The following is a 15,891-nucleotide window of genomic DNA, read 5'->3' as shown; positions in this document are numbered from 1 at the left end:
GAGGAAATATTTTAAAAATGTATGGTTTTTTTCCCTATGGGTTCAGTATGTTTAAACCCCACATGAATAGAGTTACACTTACAGTAGGGTGAGTTGAAAACCAGCGAAAAAAAGAGACTGCAATCAAAATATTAATATTATTAAAACATTTTTTCCTCAATTCCTAGGATTCAGATGTAACTTGGTAGCCTAGTTCCACTGAAGCTAATGAACATGATGTTTTGAACTGTTGATGACCCTCCCAAACAAGAACCATAAGGGATTAGACTTATTTATCCCTTTTCAATTTATGGTAAAGCAGATGCTTCTAAGAAACCCATAAGCAGCATTTGAAGGTCAGTCTTTCTCCCATCAGTTTCCCAATAAACCAGTACTCTGAAATTGAACCTGATTTGTAACTATCGCTAGAAATCCTCTGTATGGATTTTTGATGTTATCTAGAGTTTGGGTAATGAAACATCTGCAAGAAAACAACCAAGCTCAGAGAGCAGTGAGGACTCCTTTCAACCCTGAGCTACAAATATTCTCCTTTAGTGATACATTTTTCAATGTGAAGCTATCTTTTGGTGATGATTTCTACAAGCTCTCTACAAACTCTGCCAAGTATACCTTTTTGATGGATGTTTGACTCTTCCTACACATCTGTCTCATTGGATATCCTTGGGTTCTATTAGTAATATCCTCACCAACAAAAAAGCTAATAGGGACTAACAAAGGACATTAAATCTACTTGGGGAAAAATTACTTAAAAACAACTGCTTAAAAATCACTGAATTTTAATCAGTGCTAATTTGCATTTAATGGCAAATAGTAATCTGTTCTTTTATCTGGATCTATGCCAGAAGCCAAAGGAGAAGCAGCAAGCATGATCTTCCAGCAGAAACCTCCAGTCATTAGTTCACTTACAAGGATGAAATAAACCCAAGTACTATACAACAAATCTGTGGTTTTTTTTAATTCTAAAATGGAACATGAAACTACGTTTCCAGTCTTACAATATAATTCCCAAATGGAATAGCGTATTGATATTTTTTGTTACCGGGATACCTTACTTTAATGGAAAAATAATCTGCTTTGTCTTTGAAGGACTGGGTTTTTCAATGTCTTTGCTCCCTCTTCTGGCTTTACTGAGCAATTTCATTATTTGAACAGGAAAAATATATAAGTGCCTATTATCCTGCATTTACAGAAAGCAATGTAGGGGTGAGTTTTGTTCTATTTTTTTTTGTCAAGACAATGCTATGCCAATCTTGTCAACAGAGATGTGTCTCTATAAAGGATCAAAAAGAGCCAAAGGGCAATTTGTATTGTATGAATTTAGTACGCACTTTCTTTCAAAACTGTAATCCATAACCCAGGAAAAAATATTTTAAGAAAAAATAAGTTTTGAAAAATTTTTTGCAGTTACATTCAGAAATGGGCCTATTTTGATCATTGTTATCAAGAGTTTTAAAGAACATTACTCCTATGAATTTTGGGACTCAGATATTTTTTATTTTCCTTTAAACAATATTTATTTATATAATAGAGGTAATCCTCAACTTACAACTGTTCATTTAGTGACTGTTTGACGTTACAACGACAATGACAAAAGTGACTTATGAGCATTTTTCAAACTTACAACCATTGCAAAATCTCCATGGTCATGTGATCAAAATCAAATACTTGCCAATTGACTTAAATTTGGCAAGTTGCTGTGTCCTGGGTTGTGTGGTCACCTTTTGCTATCTTCTGATAGAGTTAATGGGGAAACCAGATTCACTTACAACTGTATTACTTACTTAACGACTGCAGTGATTACTTAATAATAATGGCAAGGTCATAAAATGGGGCAAAACTCCCTTAACAACTGTCTTTCCTAGCAACAGAAATTTTGGGCTCAGTTGTGGTTATAAGTTGAGGACTAGTAAAGGTAAAGGTTCCCCCGCACATGCGTGGTAGTCGTTTCCGACTCTAGGGGCCGGTGCTCATCTCCGTTTCAAAGCCGAAGAGCCAGCGCTTGTCCAAGGACGTCTCCGTGGTCATGTGGCCAGCATGACTAGACGCCAAAGGCGCACGGAACGCTGTTACCTTCCCACCGGAGTGGTCCCTATTTTTCTACTTGCATTTTTACGTGCTTTCGAACTGCTAGGTTGGCAGAAGCTGGGACGAGTAACAGGCGCTCACTGTTACGCGGCACTTGGGATTCGACCCACCAAACTGCCGACCTTCTGATCGACAAGCTCAGCGTCCTAACCCACTAAGCCACCGCGTCCCCTCTAAGTTGAGGACTACTTGTATATATTTCCCAACTTCCAAAGATTCAAGACTCACACAGACTAAGCATTACAATAACCCAGGTCTGTCTGTGATCGGCACCCAATGCTATTTGGAATAAGCACAGAATGGGAACTCCCTCTAGTTTAGAAGGCAAGATGTTGCACAGTATGGAGGCACCTACTGCTTTCACTTTCCATGGGATAAGAATCCTTTCTGAGATAAATCCGAAGGTAATTGTTGTCAAGAAAGATAACCCTCAAGGTACAGGACTAAAGAAGAATTAGTAAGTAGATTGCATTTTGGACTAATTGTAAACTTCTAAGTTATTTTACAGGGTAACTCATGGAAAACACGTTGCAATAGCCTAACTATAGATGTTAAGTCACTTTTGTAAGAGACTTTCCTTCCAAGAAGAGTTGCAACTCACCATCTGAAACTGAGCGAAGCCCTCCTGGACACAATCTCCATCTGTTGCTCCATTGCAATTCTCTTTCTTTACTTTTAATTCATGAGATCTAATGTTCCATAGTGGTTAGTAGGTTTATGGAGAACTAATTGATTTGGAATGGAATGTTCTGCAGAATTTCAAAATGTTTTATTCTCCTCACAGACAATGCTGAACCTCCTCCATTCCATGCTATTCTGAAATTAGTTTGGCAATTTCCAGCAGAAAAACTACTGAACTACAAAGCGTCTATTATGTCTTGGTGGTCCTTCACCCCAAAACAAGTGTTTCATCAGCAACTCCATGTCAAAGACACTAGGGACACTTCTGAATTAGATGATTAAATTTCAGAAACCACCAACCAGACTGGAATGATATGATTTTGGGGAGACCTGACATAATCCAAAGAGTGAACAGAGAATATTGGGATGCTTCACATGTTCCATTCCAAATTGTTGGGTTCTGTACAATTCCAGTAATCAAATGTCAGACTAATTCTGGCCAGTGAGGTTGGAGAGTCAGGGTTCAAGGCTTTGGCAAGAGGGCCCAATTCAGACCCTTTCTATATTAACAAAAATAGCAGAACTGAACTTGAGACAGTTTTTGTTAAAAGTGAGAATATCACTTAAGTTGTCCAATTTTTTTCATGCAAATGGTTCTGAGGCAGAATTGGTTATTTCATCAAAATGCAATTATATCCTGGAAAATAGGAGGAAGGAATGTTAGGCATGTTTGCCACCTTATTCATAAAAATAATAAAGGTGAGATATAAATAAATAACAATCAAAAACAAATTTACTTCACATCAAACTTTTGGTCCAGTCAAATGGGGTCATTGATGGGATTAGACTGAAGATGTGTTGGATATTATAGGCTCAGCATTTTCCATATGCGGGACCCTGGCATAAGTGGCTCCTGCTTCGTGCCAAAGAGCTGAGTGTGACTCATATGGCAGGTAAAATCAATGCAGTGGGAAAAGGCTGACTTCATGACTGTAGATTATGTGCCCTATTGGATAGCAGATAGTTTTGTACAATAGAAAGTAGGTGTGGAGAGAACCACTATTATAAATAAATTTCTAACAAACCATGGGGTTGTCAGTTGTAGAAAAGAAGTTTTATTTAGGAAGTAACACAGTGACAGGAAAGCCTAAGTTACTCAAATTTGTCTATAGTTAAGGCTGCAATGCGCTGTCCTCCTTTATAGAGCAGATTGGTTACATGGGTCACCTGAATTGCACAGGGCAGAGTGTTTTCACTAAGAAAGTTATCGCCTTGGGAGTATCAATCTGGCCAATAGGAAACATGCTATGCAGAGATATGGAAAGACTTTGATAAGAAAATAAATTAAAATACAAAGTCCCTCTACTACAGTGCTTCTCCGAAAATACCCAACTGGAAAATAAGCCCTAGTCTAATTTTTAGCATGCTCCTAATATAAGCCTACCCCCAAAATAAGCCCCAGTTAAGATTGTCATCAGCCCTGGGGGTGGGGTGGACATGGCTAGCACAGGAGGCGGTGAGCACGCAGCAGCCATAGCCCATGTAACGCAGGTGCGTCCTAGCGCTGTGACAACTGGGCCAGCAGCGGAGGCAGGCAATCCTGACGTGCCGCACGGCTGCCTGCCCTATCACAGCTGCGGGCAAGCCAAAAGATGGAGTGGGCGACCGGCCACAGGTGGCTCCTCGTGCAGCAGCCCCATCAACGGGCAGAGGCATGGGGAGAGGCAGGCGCAGTCATTCCCTGCCTTCCCCCATGCCTCTGCTTCTACCTGCTGCTAAAACAGGTAATCAACTCACCTGCATTGCATGAGCTATATAGCCCGAGTGTGCTGGCCAAGGGGCCGATGGGCTGGGGCTGCTGCCAGACACCACTGGCCCCTGCATGCTTGCCACCTCTTATGTGCGCATCAGGGGGTGAGGCACCCGGCTGGGCTGATCAGCTTGATACCGTGTTTCCCCCAAAATAAGCCCTAATGTGTCTTTTGGAGCCAATTTTTTTTTAAGACCAAGTCTTATTTTTGGGGAAACATGGTATCTCTACATCTACTACTCCTAGTTGTCAATAGATGAATAGATGTCAAAGATGATGCATAAAAAGCAGAATTCTAACCAGTTCAACATGCATTATTTATTGGCATGGACTACACTATTCAGATTGAAATCTAATTGAATGGAATAGTTTTGGTTTGAAGGGGGCCAGCACTAGGATCATGTCAGCACACAATGGAAGTTGTGCTCTTAATTGACAAGTGCTAATTCTGACTCAATTGCAACAGAAAGGGAGGGGTGTAGATTCGTCTCAAGTTGAGTACCTTCTCCCGACACCTAATTTCTCAGAACGTTGCTACCCCATAGAACTCTTCTTGCCTCTAAGACAGCAATTCACACAAGTGAATGTGGCAATGCTTCATTTCTAGGAGCAGAAACTCATGGCTGAAATAGTTCTGCACTTGCATTTTTTGAATAAAATATGGGCAGTCATGCTGAGCTGCCTTTGTTGTTGGTTGAACTCCAAAGAGAAACTGAGCTCTGAGAATTAATCTTGGTGGCTTGATTTCACACTTGAATCATTCAACACTTACGCACTTGGGTCCTAACTGAGCATTTGTCAGTCCTATGATCAAAGATAAAGGGAACAATTTCCCACACTGACAATTGCCTCCAGTAGAGAAAACTCCTGATTGCAGAAGTCCAGGTGGAGATTAGGATAATAGTTGCTCAGCAACATCACTTGCCCACTAACTCACTTGACCATGGACAGATGATGTAATACAACAACATCATTCACACTTGGATGGTAACTTGGTGGTGCCTTGAAGATGAATCTTCCCTTGCCAGATAACCTGCCACTTAAGGAAGAATGAGGAAGTTTCTTCCACTTTCCAAACTTCTGGTAGCAGCAGGTGAGGACACCAAATCATCTGATCACAGAAAGCCAATCATTTAGTGGGAGGAAGCCATAGTGGTAAGAATCACAAAAGGCACCTTTAATGAAACTCACTTGGCTCATCTGGTGGTCCTTCAGTGAGCACTTGCACTGGATGCAAGTCCTTGTAATTCATGTTGGCTGTCCCTTTTGTCTCTGAATAAAGAATGGATGAAACTCACACTAGAAGAAAATTCCAAATGGGATGACCTAGATTTTGCATATCTGAGTTGCAGGGGGATTTATTCACCATCCCACCCCTGGCTCCCTACGTTTCCTCAGTTCCACTGAAATAGTCCACTTACCTTCACACTGGACAGTAAGGATATTTAGGGGTCCTAATTCCTGATCTATCAAGATTAAATAAGGTGCACAGATGTAAAGCCACATATAAAAATTCAAAGTATGCATACACAGCATGTATAATATGATGGTAATATTCTGTCCGACATATGATTTAGCCAAGACAAAAGAAAAAAAAGATCTTTCTTTTCCATTCAGCAGGCTATTACCCAACTGCCTAAAAGATAAGTCACTATTTATTTTTTTCCTAAAAGATTCCTGTAGAAAAACTACATGTTAAGGTGGGGTGACATCTGAGATAAAATTTGGGAAGTTATACCAAAGACGTGTATGTGTACATGAACATGCACTTCTGTTTAGGTTTCCATAAAAATGACTGAAATGCAAAAAATGATATATGCTAGATTAGTTGGTCCACTGCTTAGAGGGATCTGGGTATTCTGCAGTTGCTTTTAGTTTCTGCAAATGATGATACATCTTTGTCTATATAAGCCCTGCTTTTGTGAGCAGTTCTGCTTTGACACTGAAGTGTATTGTTTCGTAGAAGTCACCTCACTTGAGACTCAGTGACAACATGATTCGCATCTTGGTAACACTTAACATTGCTTTGAATCTCCCGTTCCCCTTCTCCCCTATGGCCAGAAGCACACACAGAAACTCTTCTAGTTACTAGACATGTTATTAGAGAAGACCTCAGAAGCCAGGTGAATATTTTACTTTGCTTTTTAGACTGTGGAGGCACCAATGCTTCACAAATCAATGTTAAAGGGTGTTTAAAGCATTACTGAAGATAAGTATTCCTTCAAAGCCCTTTTTTTCCTTCAAAAATAGTAAAACTCATTTATAAAAAAACCAAAAACAAAACAATGACATCGATAGGATTTTAATTACATGATTCAGGTTGCAATGTAGTTGTCCTGACAATATTCTTTGAAGCCTGATTGCACAATTCTATAACTTATGATAACAAATACATAGTTTTACAACCATCCATGATCAAAGTTCTCTGGTTGATGAGTAATATTTTAAGTGTTAGATACAATGCATGTAAAAATAGAAAGTTTAAGGTCTAATCTCATCCCAGAGAATGTTTCTGTTTGATAAAATAAATAAGGCAATAGACAGCCATTATTTAGCAGTGGCTTCCTTAAGATATGCTATCAAATCTGCCCTCTCTTTCTTACTCTTAAGGCCAGTAAAGACCATCTTAGTTCCTGGAATATATTTCTTCGGGTTTTCCAGATACTCCATCAATGTATCGTCTCCCCAGATTATACCTATGAGAGAACATTATTACAACAACATTGTAGAATTAAATTCAAAATAATTTATATCGTGTATCAGAATCTCTGTACTACTCTTTTCTAAGGTGTCCATATTTTAATTTTTTACAGCTGAATAAAAATAATTCAACAGTATGATATAATGGTTAAGGTGCTGAACTAAAGCTCAGAAGATCTGGAATATTCTATACCTCAAAACTGGCTGGGAGACACTGACCAGTCACATTCTTTTAGTTCAACTCCCTCATAGGGTTGCTTTGAGGAAAATAGGACACATTACATATTGTGCCTACAAAATAAACTGAAGATATGAATCCAATAAAAACCAAGAATGCTATATTAAAAGTTATACATAATAATGATTAAAATAAAGAAAAAAAGAAAAGGAACAAAAAGATCCATGTAATTCAAACTGAATCTAGCTCAATTATTAGCAAGTTATTAGGTGGGCTGTCTTGTACTGCCCAAATATCTTACCTTAAAATCTATAGATGGAGACAGAACACTAGAGTAGTTTAAAGAGATAAAAAGGAGCACAGAACTGTTTGCTTCCCACAAATTTAATTCCTTGCAAAATATACTACAGTTAGAAACAGATTTAAGAATTAGAAGAAAATTAAGAATGTTTTAGTATTATTTTAGAAGACTGACAGATATGCTGAAATGTTAGACCAATCATTGGTTATTGTTACAGTAGTTCAAGTGAATGTAATAAGGAAGTCCAAACATACTTAAAACTCTGAAGAAATGTTTTTTGAACCATCTATCAATGTAGATATAATATACTGGTTCACATATAGTTCACATTGTGCCAAAGCAAGCCAAATCAAGGAAGAAAAAATAAACTGTCCCACAGTAACCAATTATAGTTAGAACTAATAATTTAAGAACCCTGGTTAGAATTTGCTTTTAAAAAAAATTCTTATTCCAATCCCTTTTCTTTGCGTTTTGTGTCATTTTGAAGATGAGAATAATTTAGAATACTTTATCATTCTGAGTGAAACTAAAGGTTCTAAAACTTTGCAATGGGACTTTAGTATAATTCTGTTAAAATTTATTCTCCTAGTAAAATTCTACCAGCTATCTACATCAGTGATATTCCTGCACTAAAATTACCTTACTTAATAAGCAGGTTTTTGCTATCCACCTCCTTGTATCAATGCATAAAGTCAGGAAATACATTGATCTGGATTGCATCATGAACTAACAGAAGTCTAAATCTCCAATTTAGAAGGATCAGATTATGCAATTGTTACTAAAGAGGACTGCTCACTGGCTAAGGAAATATGGGAAGTGGGGCCCCTAAGGGGCAAGAATTAGGATTCATTACATTCCAAAAAGTGTATTAAATCTGAAGGGGATATCTAACGTATACTAAAATACCCCTAACGTATATTAAAATACTGTTATCCATTGGAGTGAGAATCCATTTTGTTTGAATGGATGTTTTTAAACATACAACAATCCTCTGGTAATATGTCCTCCCCTTCCCATTGTCATTGCATTTGCTTTGCAAGGTGAGTGTAACACTTCCATTTTACCTTTGTTTTTGTTGGCTGCTGTGTAAGAGTAGCCAACAGCTTGACCAGTCTTTCGACCAAACAGACCATGTAGATTGGGACCAGTCTTGTGTTTGCCTCCTTCCTCTACAGTATGGCAGGTTCCACATTTCATAGAAAAGATCTTCTTGCCCTTTTCAACATCTCCCATTGTAAATGCTGAAGAAAAGACATACACATGTCCGCTGGGTTCATTAAAAACGTATGCAAAAATGGATAGAAATGCAAAGCAGAAGGCATTCTGAAACATTAGTTCATGCACAAATATTAAAAATAGAAGTGAACTGCCAAAATGTATACTTTCCTAATGAATGATATGCTTTAGTACAATAAATTTCATACTTCATGTTGCCAATTGCATGACAGTGGCATGAAAATTGTAATGTTTACAAAAAAAATCACTATATGCCGAGTTCCAATTCCCATTTCCTGGTCCCAGACCCCTGTTCTAAATATAGCCTTTGGATAACAACCTAGCAGCATACTGTCATTCACCCTCAAAATAACATAATTGGAATCAATTTAATGATCAATAACTCTAATGCTGAAATTGTGCTTCTAGAAAAAAATGTATGATGCATTAATATGCACTTTCACTGAAAATTATTTTCAAGTAAACACATGCACTTAGGATATTCTGCAGAAGTGTGCCAAATATATAGTATCAATGCATACATTATTATGGAAAATACTAAGTTGATTACTACAAGTGAGCAGAATTAAGCACATTGATTTAACAACAAAACGAGGTCCTTATGCAGTACCATCTGCCAAAAGTCCTCATTCAATTTAATAAATTATTCAATGACCCTGACTATGACCTCTGATCGACACAGAAACCATTACTTCCGCAGGAAGCAGCGAAGGTTAAATCTGCTTATTCCGTCCTTCGTTGTGAATGGGTCTTATTTCCAAGGGAATCGAGCTTCCAAGGGAAACAACCCCAAAGAGGCGCTTCCTCTCTCCTTTAACCAAGTCCAAAATACGGGGCAACGGTTAAAAGACGGCAGAGATACCTTAGGACTCCCTCTGCCTAAAGTGTATCCATTGGGGACGTGTTAAAGCGGCGCTCTTTTTAAAATTTTAATCAGATTTAAAGTCACGTTGAGCCGCCGCCCTGACATCCTTCCTTCGTCCCATATAAGGTCAGATGGCGCAGCAGGCAGCGCCTGCTTCGTCTCTTTCGGGAAGAAGGACTGGCTCCTTCAGTAGTCCCAGCGGGGAGGGGGCCGCTTGAGATGGACCCGGCTTCCTCCATGGGTCACTTTCCTGATGTATTGTACTACAATTCCCATTATCCAGAACCGGGGTGATGGGATTGGTAATCCAACACGTCCACGGAGCGACCGATCGGAGAACAAGGCAGTTCCTCACGTCCAAGCGACGCAGGAAAGATCCAAAGGGGGGGGGGGAGAAGTTTCATTCCATAGCCACGTGGAGCCGCGAGCGGTCTCTTGAGGTTCTGCGCAAGCGTCGCCCGCGAGCCTGCTGCTCTGACCTCGCGAGCCCTCTTGTCCCCGACCCGCCAATCCGCATCAGCTCAGAGGCGTCTCCGGCTTTTCCCACCAAGTCTTTTTTTCCCAATTTCGGAAAGCTCCGCGCAATCTTAGGATGGGTTCTCTTTAATTACCAGGCTAAGTCGAGGATCACGTGTAAGAAATCTGCGGTACCGCGCTCGAGCCGATCTTCCTCTCTCAGCCGCACCTTCTCTACCCAAGGACACCCGGCTCGCAAGATTTTGTAACCGGTGCCTCTGCAACCAAACTCCCTGCTCGTCTATTGTACATCGACCAATCAGACGCTAGGTAGAAGCAAACTATTGGGCAACCTTGGTGCCTATCATCATCTAGCAAAGTAGATTGAGTTTCGAGGCACGTCTGATAAGCCGGTCTGGTTTTGCGCAATGGGAAAGGACGTAGGAAGGGGGGGGGAGCTACGCATGCGTATTGGGTCGTTGTAGCAAGGTCAAGACTACTAGAAGCCGCTGTGCCTTTCACGATTTTTTTTTCCCTCAAGGGTCATGTGAGTGAACTATCGCCGGCAAAGAATGACGTAAACGAGGATTCCACGTGTAAGGAGAGAAACTGGGTGTTCTTTTGGCGGCAAATAGGTGATAGTGCAGTGGGTGGGTGAGCGGATAATGATGCAGTTATCTAGCTCAGAAGGGACGCGGTGGCTCAGTGGGTTAGGACACTGAGCTTGTCGATCAGAAGGTCGGCAGTTTGGTGGGTTGAATCCCGAGTGCCACGTAACAGAGTGAGCGCCTGTTACTCGTCCCAGCTTCTGCCAACCTAGCAGTTCGAAAGCACGTAAAAATGCAAGTAGAAAAATAGGGACCACTACGGTGGGAAGGTAACAGCGTTCCGTGCGCCTTTGGCGTCTAGTCATGCTGTCCACATGACCACGGAGACGTCCTCGGACAAGTGCTGGCTCTTCGGCTTTGAAACGGACATGAACACCGGCCCCTAGAGTCAGAAACGACTAGCACGCATGTGCAGGGGAACCTTTACCTTTATCTAGCTCAGACATGTCAAACACAAGGCCCGGGGGCTGGATGTGGCCCGCGAAGTGGTTTCATGTGGCCCGCGAAGCCATCCTGCAGACAGTGAGGGAATGGCCCCCGCTGTCTTGGCCCTGGCCCAGGCTGGCCAGGAGCCAATGTACAATTTCGTGGTGGTCATCTATGCTGAAATACATTCAGTCTTTGCTCCACAAGGCCATCTGGAAACAGTGAGGGACCGGCCCGTGCCATGTCGGCACTGCCCCCTTGGTGCATGCTGGGGAGGTATCACCCTTTGTGAGGAATGAAGAAATGCACCATCACTTGGAAGTGGCTAGCACATGGCCCTGCCTACTTTGGGCAGGCTAGGGGTTGGGCAGCATTGTGCTTCTCTTCAGATTCATGCCACCTGGCTCAGCCTCTTGGCACTGTGAGTAGAGCACCCCACTACCTGCCAAAACCGGGCAGGCTAGGGACTGGGCAGCATTGTGCAGGTAACATCGACTCTCACGCTGCTCATGGCATCCCTTCCCATACAGCCCACCAAGCCGGATATGTGAAATAGGCGAGGGCCATGTGCTGGCCATTTCCAGGCGATGGTGCATTTCTTCATTCCTCACAAAGGATGACACTTCCCCAGCAGCGTTTCTTGCCTGTTTTTCTCCCTCCCTCATCTCAAATATTTTCCCACCACTCTGTTCTTTGGAAGGAAGGAAGGAGAGGGAGGGTCTGAGGGAAGTCCTACCTTAGTCCTGCCCTGCTGCCCTTTCACCATCCCCTTGCCCCCTCCTCCTGGCCTATCCTGAGGGGTCTCCCTATTGCTAAGGAAGCTTTGGATACAAAGCCAGGTCTCCTCACATGGAGAGGGAATGGGCCTCCCTCTTGATTTTACCCTCATACCCGTCATGAGCAATCTGGCTAAGGAGAGCAGGCACAGCAGCAGCAGCCTTGAGGAGGTGGTGAATGCAGCTGGGCACCCCCTTGGGGAAGTGGGGCTGGGCTTAGTGCTGTGGGTGCTTGAGGGCTGGGCTAGGCATTTGACCTCCGCGCCACCACCCAGCCCTCCTCCCCCGCATGGCCTGAGAGGAACAGTGAGGCTCCTCTGGTAGACCATGCCTTGGCACTTCCCTGGTCCCATCTCCTTCTGCCAGAGACCCTCAGATCTGTCCCACTCCTGCCCAGGCCCCCATAGGCACCCTTGACACAAATGATGTAGAGCTGGCCATGCCCACCGAGTAGGCCATATGCACTCCAGCCACGCCCACTCAGTAGGCCACGCCCACCCTGGCCACACCCAGCCGGCCCCCCAAGGGCAACCGCAATGCTGATGCGGCCCTCAATGAAATTGAGTTTGACACCCCTGCTACTGAGATAGAAAGCTTCTCTTGCACATTCAGAGTCAGTTATTAAGTTCGGTTTATTGGAAATACACATCTGGTTTGTAACAGTAGATTGTGGATAGTGTTTATATTTTTGTGTCCAAATTGCTGACAGACCTCAGAAGACCTTGGATGACTTCTAAAGCTAAGCAAAATTGAATATGTTTGTATTTGAATAGGAGACCATCAGGCGTACAAAGCAAAACAGACAGGAAAACATCTTGGTAGAAAGCAGTGACGAACCAAGAAAAGAATGTGGATGTTGTTATATACCATGACTACAAAAATTGAGCTTGACTCAGAGCAGACTTTCTCTTACTTTACATTTGGAGAGCCCATATTCATCCCCATGCCCCAGAGATCATCAGTCCTCCTGCCAAATAAAAAATGGGCACTGGGAAAGTTTCCAATCTTGAAGGGACAGGACACATCTAAAGTAGCCAATAAGAGTGGACAATCCTAGCCCTAGTATGTCACCACCACTACAGTCACTGTGAAACAACCACAAACAACCTTCAGATAGTACTTGCTTAATGATCACTTCTTCAAAAACTGTTCAAACTTACAATAGGGCTAAGTGAGTACTAGTTACAATCAACTCTCATATTTACATCAGTCACAGAGTTCCTGTAGTCATGTTGCAAGGCAGATACATGGTGCTGGGTTCACAATTATGATTTTACAGCAACCTGCTGTCATGTGATTGTCATTTGCGATCTTTGCTGGATTCCTACAAGCAAAGTCAATGGGGAAGCCAGCAGGAGGTTACAAATGATGTACAAATGACATCTTAATTATCTGCAGTGATTCATTTAACAATGGCAAAATGTGGAACAGCCTTTATTTAAACATTTATTGAAACCAATGTATTTTCTACTTAACTAGAAAAGCTTAATACAGCAGACCTAGTGCTTCCTCTTCATTATTTTTAATCTAATTTCACACACGCACACACGTGTGTGCACATGCACACACACACACACACACACACAGAGTGTAAGGGAGGCAAATACATAATTCTGCCTCCTGTGAGGTGAGCTATCCTTACAAGAACAACTCTGTGAGGGAGGTTAGACTAAAAAGAGAGAGAGCAACGCCCAAAGTCACCTGCGAGTTTGCATGGGTGAAGGTAGAATAGATTCTTGATTTCCCAACTCCTACTTTAATACCTTAATTCCAACACCACACTTGATCTCAGTTCTGATATTGTTTCTATTTCCTGCAATTTTGCCTTTCTGTAAAGTGAATATTTGTAAGATTCTCAGTAGGAAAAACATTCATATTCTGTGATAAACTGCCTTGTGAATACAATAAGTCATTCCCTTGGATTAAGTATATATAAAATTACTTTATTTGACATCATATTGCAAATAGTGAAGATAGGATGGTAATTATGAATACCACACTATCAGTGAGTTATAAAATCTAACCCATTGCCTTGTAATCATCATCATCATCATCATCTTTGTCATTTTTTGCTGTGGGCACACTGGCACATATTAAAAATGAAATTCTGTTGCCTGTTCTCAAAAGTGTACGCATACATAACACACATATAAACATGCTATATACAACATGTATATACCTACACCCTTACATGTAAGTACATATAAATATTAATCACTGTCCATCTTGAATACATAGCAGAAAGAGGAAGCTGACTCTGGATGTTCTGCTTCGGATACCACGAAGCCTCCTCCCAGAAGGTAACAGGGAAAACAGGTCGTGAAGAGGATGTGTATCATCCCAGACAATCCTGTGGACCCTGCTCAAGCATTGCTTATATGCTATGTCCTGTATAGAAGGGAGTGAACTGCCAATAATCTTTTCTGCCATCCTCACCACCTTCTGCACCACTAAAATCACTAAAAATCCATTTTAGAATACTCTGCAGAAAAAAGAATGTTTTCAGTTAAATGAGGAAGGGAGAGGACTACCCACAGTCTGCTGTGGAACGGTGTACCCTTTTGGGATTTCATCTAAAACACGGATTCTCCAATCTGATGACTGTCAGCTGTTTGAACTATACACAATAGCATTCCATATTGCAGTCCTCTGGCACATATGGCGTTTGCCAGATGCAATCTAATTCATTAGCAGTTTATGAACAAACCCGAAAGATTTTTTCTGGGGCTTTCAAATCAGAAGATGGACAATTAACAGTTTTAAAATCTTCTAATACCGGAGTGCTGTCAGTTCTGTAACTAAAATCCTTTATGCTAACCATACCAGCAAATTGATGTGACTTTAATGCAGAAAGTGGAAAATTTCTCTCCAAAGAGAGAACATACAGTTTATATTTGAAGCGGCCTGTTACTTTGAACTGGCAATTTCCTGTTCATGGATATGGTATCTCAAATTAAGTTTGCCACCTGCTGACAATGTGCAACTAGGGCAGGGATAGTTTAAAATGCTCACAATTGCAAGTCTTGACTAGTGTGTCATGTGATCAGGTGAGAGGGTTCCATTTCATATGGGTGTTGGAACAATCGTGTGTCTGGAAAATAAATTATATACTGTATTTGTCCATGTATTAGATGCTATTTTTCCCCTGCAAACACCCTGTTCAAAAATCAGGTGTATCTTATACAAGTGCAGCAACTTATACACGAAAAAATAATGGTAACCTCTGCAGCCCAGGGCATGCCTGTGTGGGTTCTTTTCGTGCCGATGCCATGCTGCCTGGTTCAGGTGTCAAGATCGTCAGATGGTGGCATCTGGAGGCAGTGGATGGGACCAGCAGCATGGATGGCAGCTGTTATGTATTAAGCTTTATTGCGACACCTAAAGCTGTGTATAAGAGTCACCACCAGGAGGCGTTGAACTGTAACTATTTTGGCAGGAAGCATTTCGGCAGGAAACAGAGGTTCAAACCGATTGGTTGGTGGAGTACCTGGCCAGGTGATGGCCAGGTATATGAAGAGCACAGGTAGCCCCTATTCCCCCAGTACAGTCCCTCCCACCTAATAAAGAGCTGCTATGCTGTACTCATCATCTCGGTGTCCTTCCTGCTCTCCAGAACCCACTACACAACAGCAGCGACAGCCCTTTCCCTCCCTCGTACCTGTATGCTGGCGGGGGACCCTGTGGAACGCAGCTGCAAGGCCATCCTGCTTGATAATAGCGGCCGGCCAAACTTCTGGATTTGCCGGCTCAGCTGTTCAGCTCTCCACCGAACAGCTGATCAGTGTGGAGAAACAGGGAGTTTAAAACCTGCCTTCACTTCCTTTGCCTT

The 15,891-nt window shown here is 41.9% G+C and overlaps 1 protein-coding gene across 1 annotated transcript; it reads right to left on the bottom strand.

Annotated features, from left to right (window-relative positions):
- Positions 1 to 6,784: 6,784 nt before the first annotated feature.
- CYCS (cytochrome c, somatic) lies at positions 6,785 to 10,622 on the bottom strand. Its single transcript, XM_081343566.1, has 3 exons — positions 10,408 to 10,622; positions 8,760 to 8,936; positions 6,785 to 7,212 (listed from the first exon to the last, which is right to left on the bottom strand). The coding sequence occupies exons 2-3, from the start codon at positions 8,926 to 8,928 to the stop codon at positions 7,064 to 7,066; spliced, it is 318 nt and encodes a 105-aa protein (XP_081199692.1). The 5' UTR covers positions 8,929 to 8,936; positions 10,408 to 10,622; the 3' UTR covers positions 6,785 to 7,063.
- Between the last annotated feature and the right edge of the window lie 5,269 nt (positions 10,623 to 15,891).

The sequence above is a fragment of the Vipera berus genome (assembly GCF_964194415.1).
Source record: "Vipera berus genome assembly, chromosome: Z".
In the NCBI taxonomy this organism is placed as follows: domain Eukaryota; kingdom Metazoa; phylum Chordata; class Lepidosauria; order Squamata; family Viperidae; genus Vipera; species Vipera berus.
Note: the sequence above shows the minus strand (reverse complement) of the source record. Positions and strands in the feature narration are given on the sequence as shown.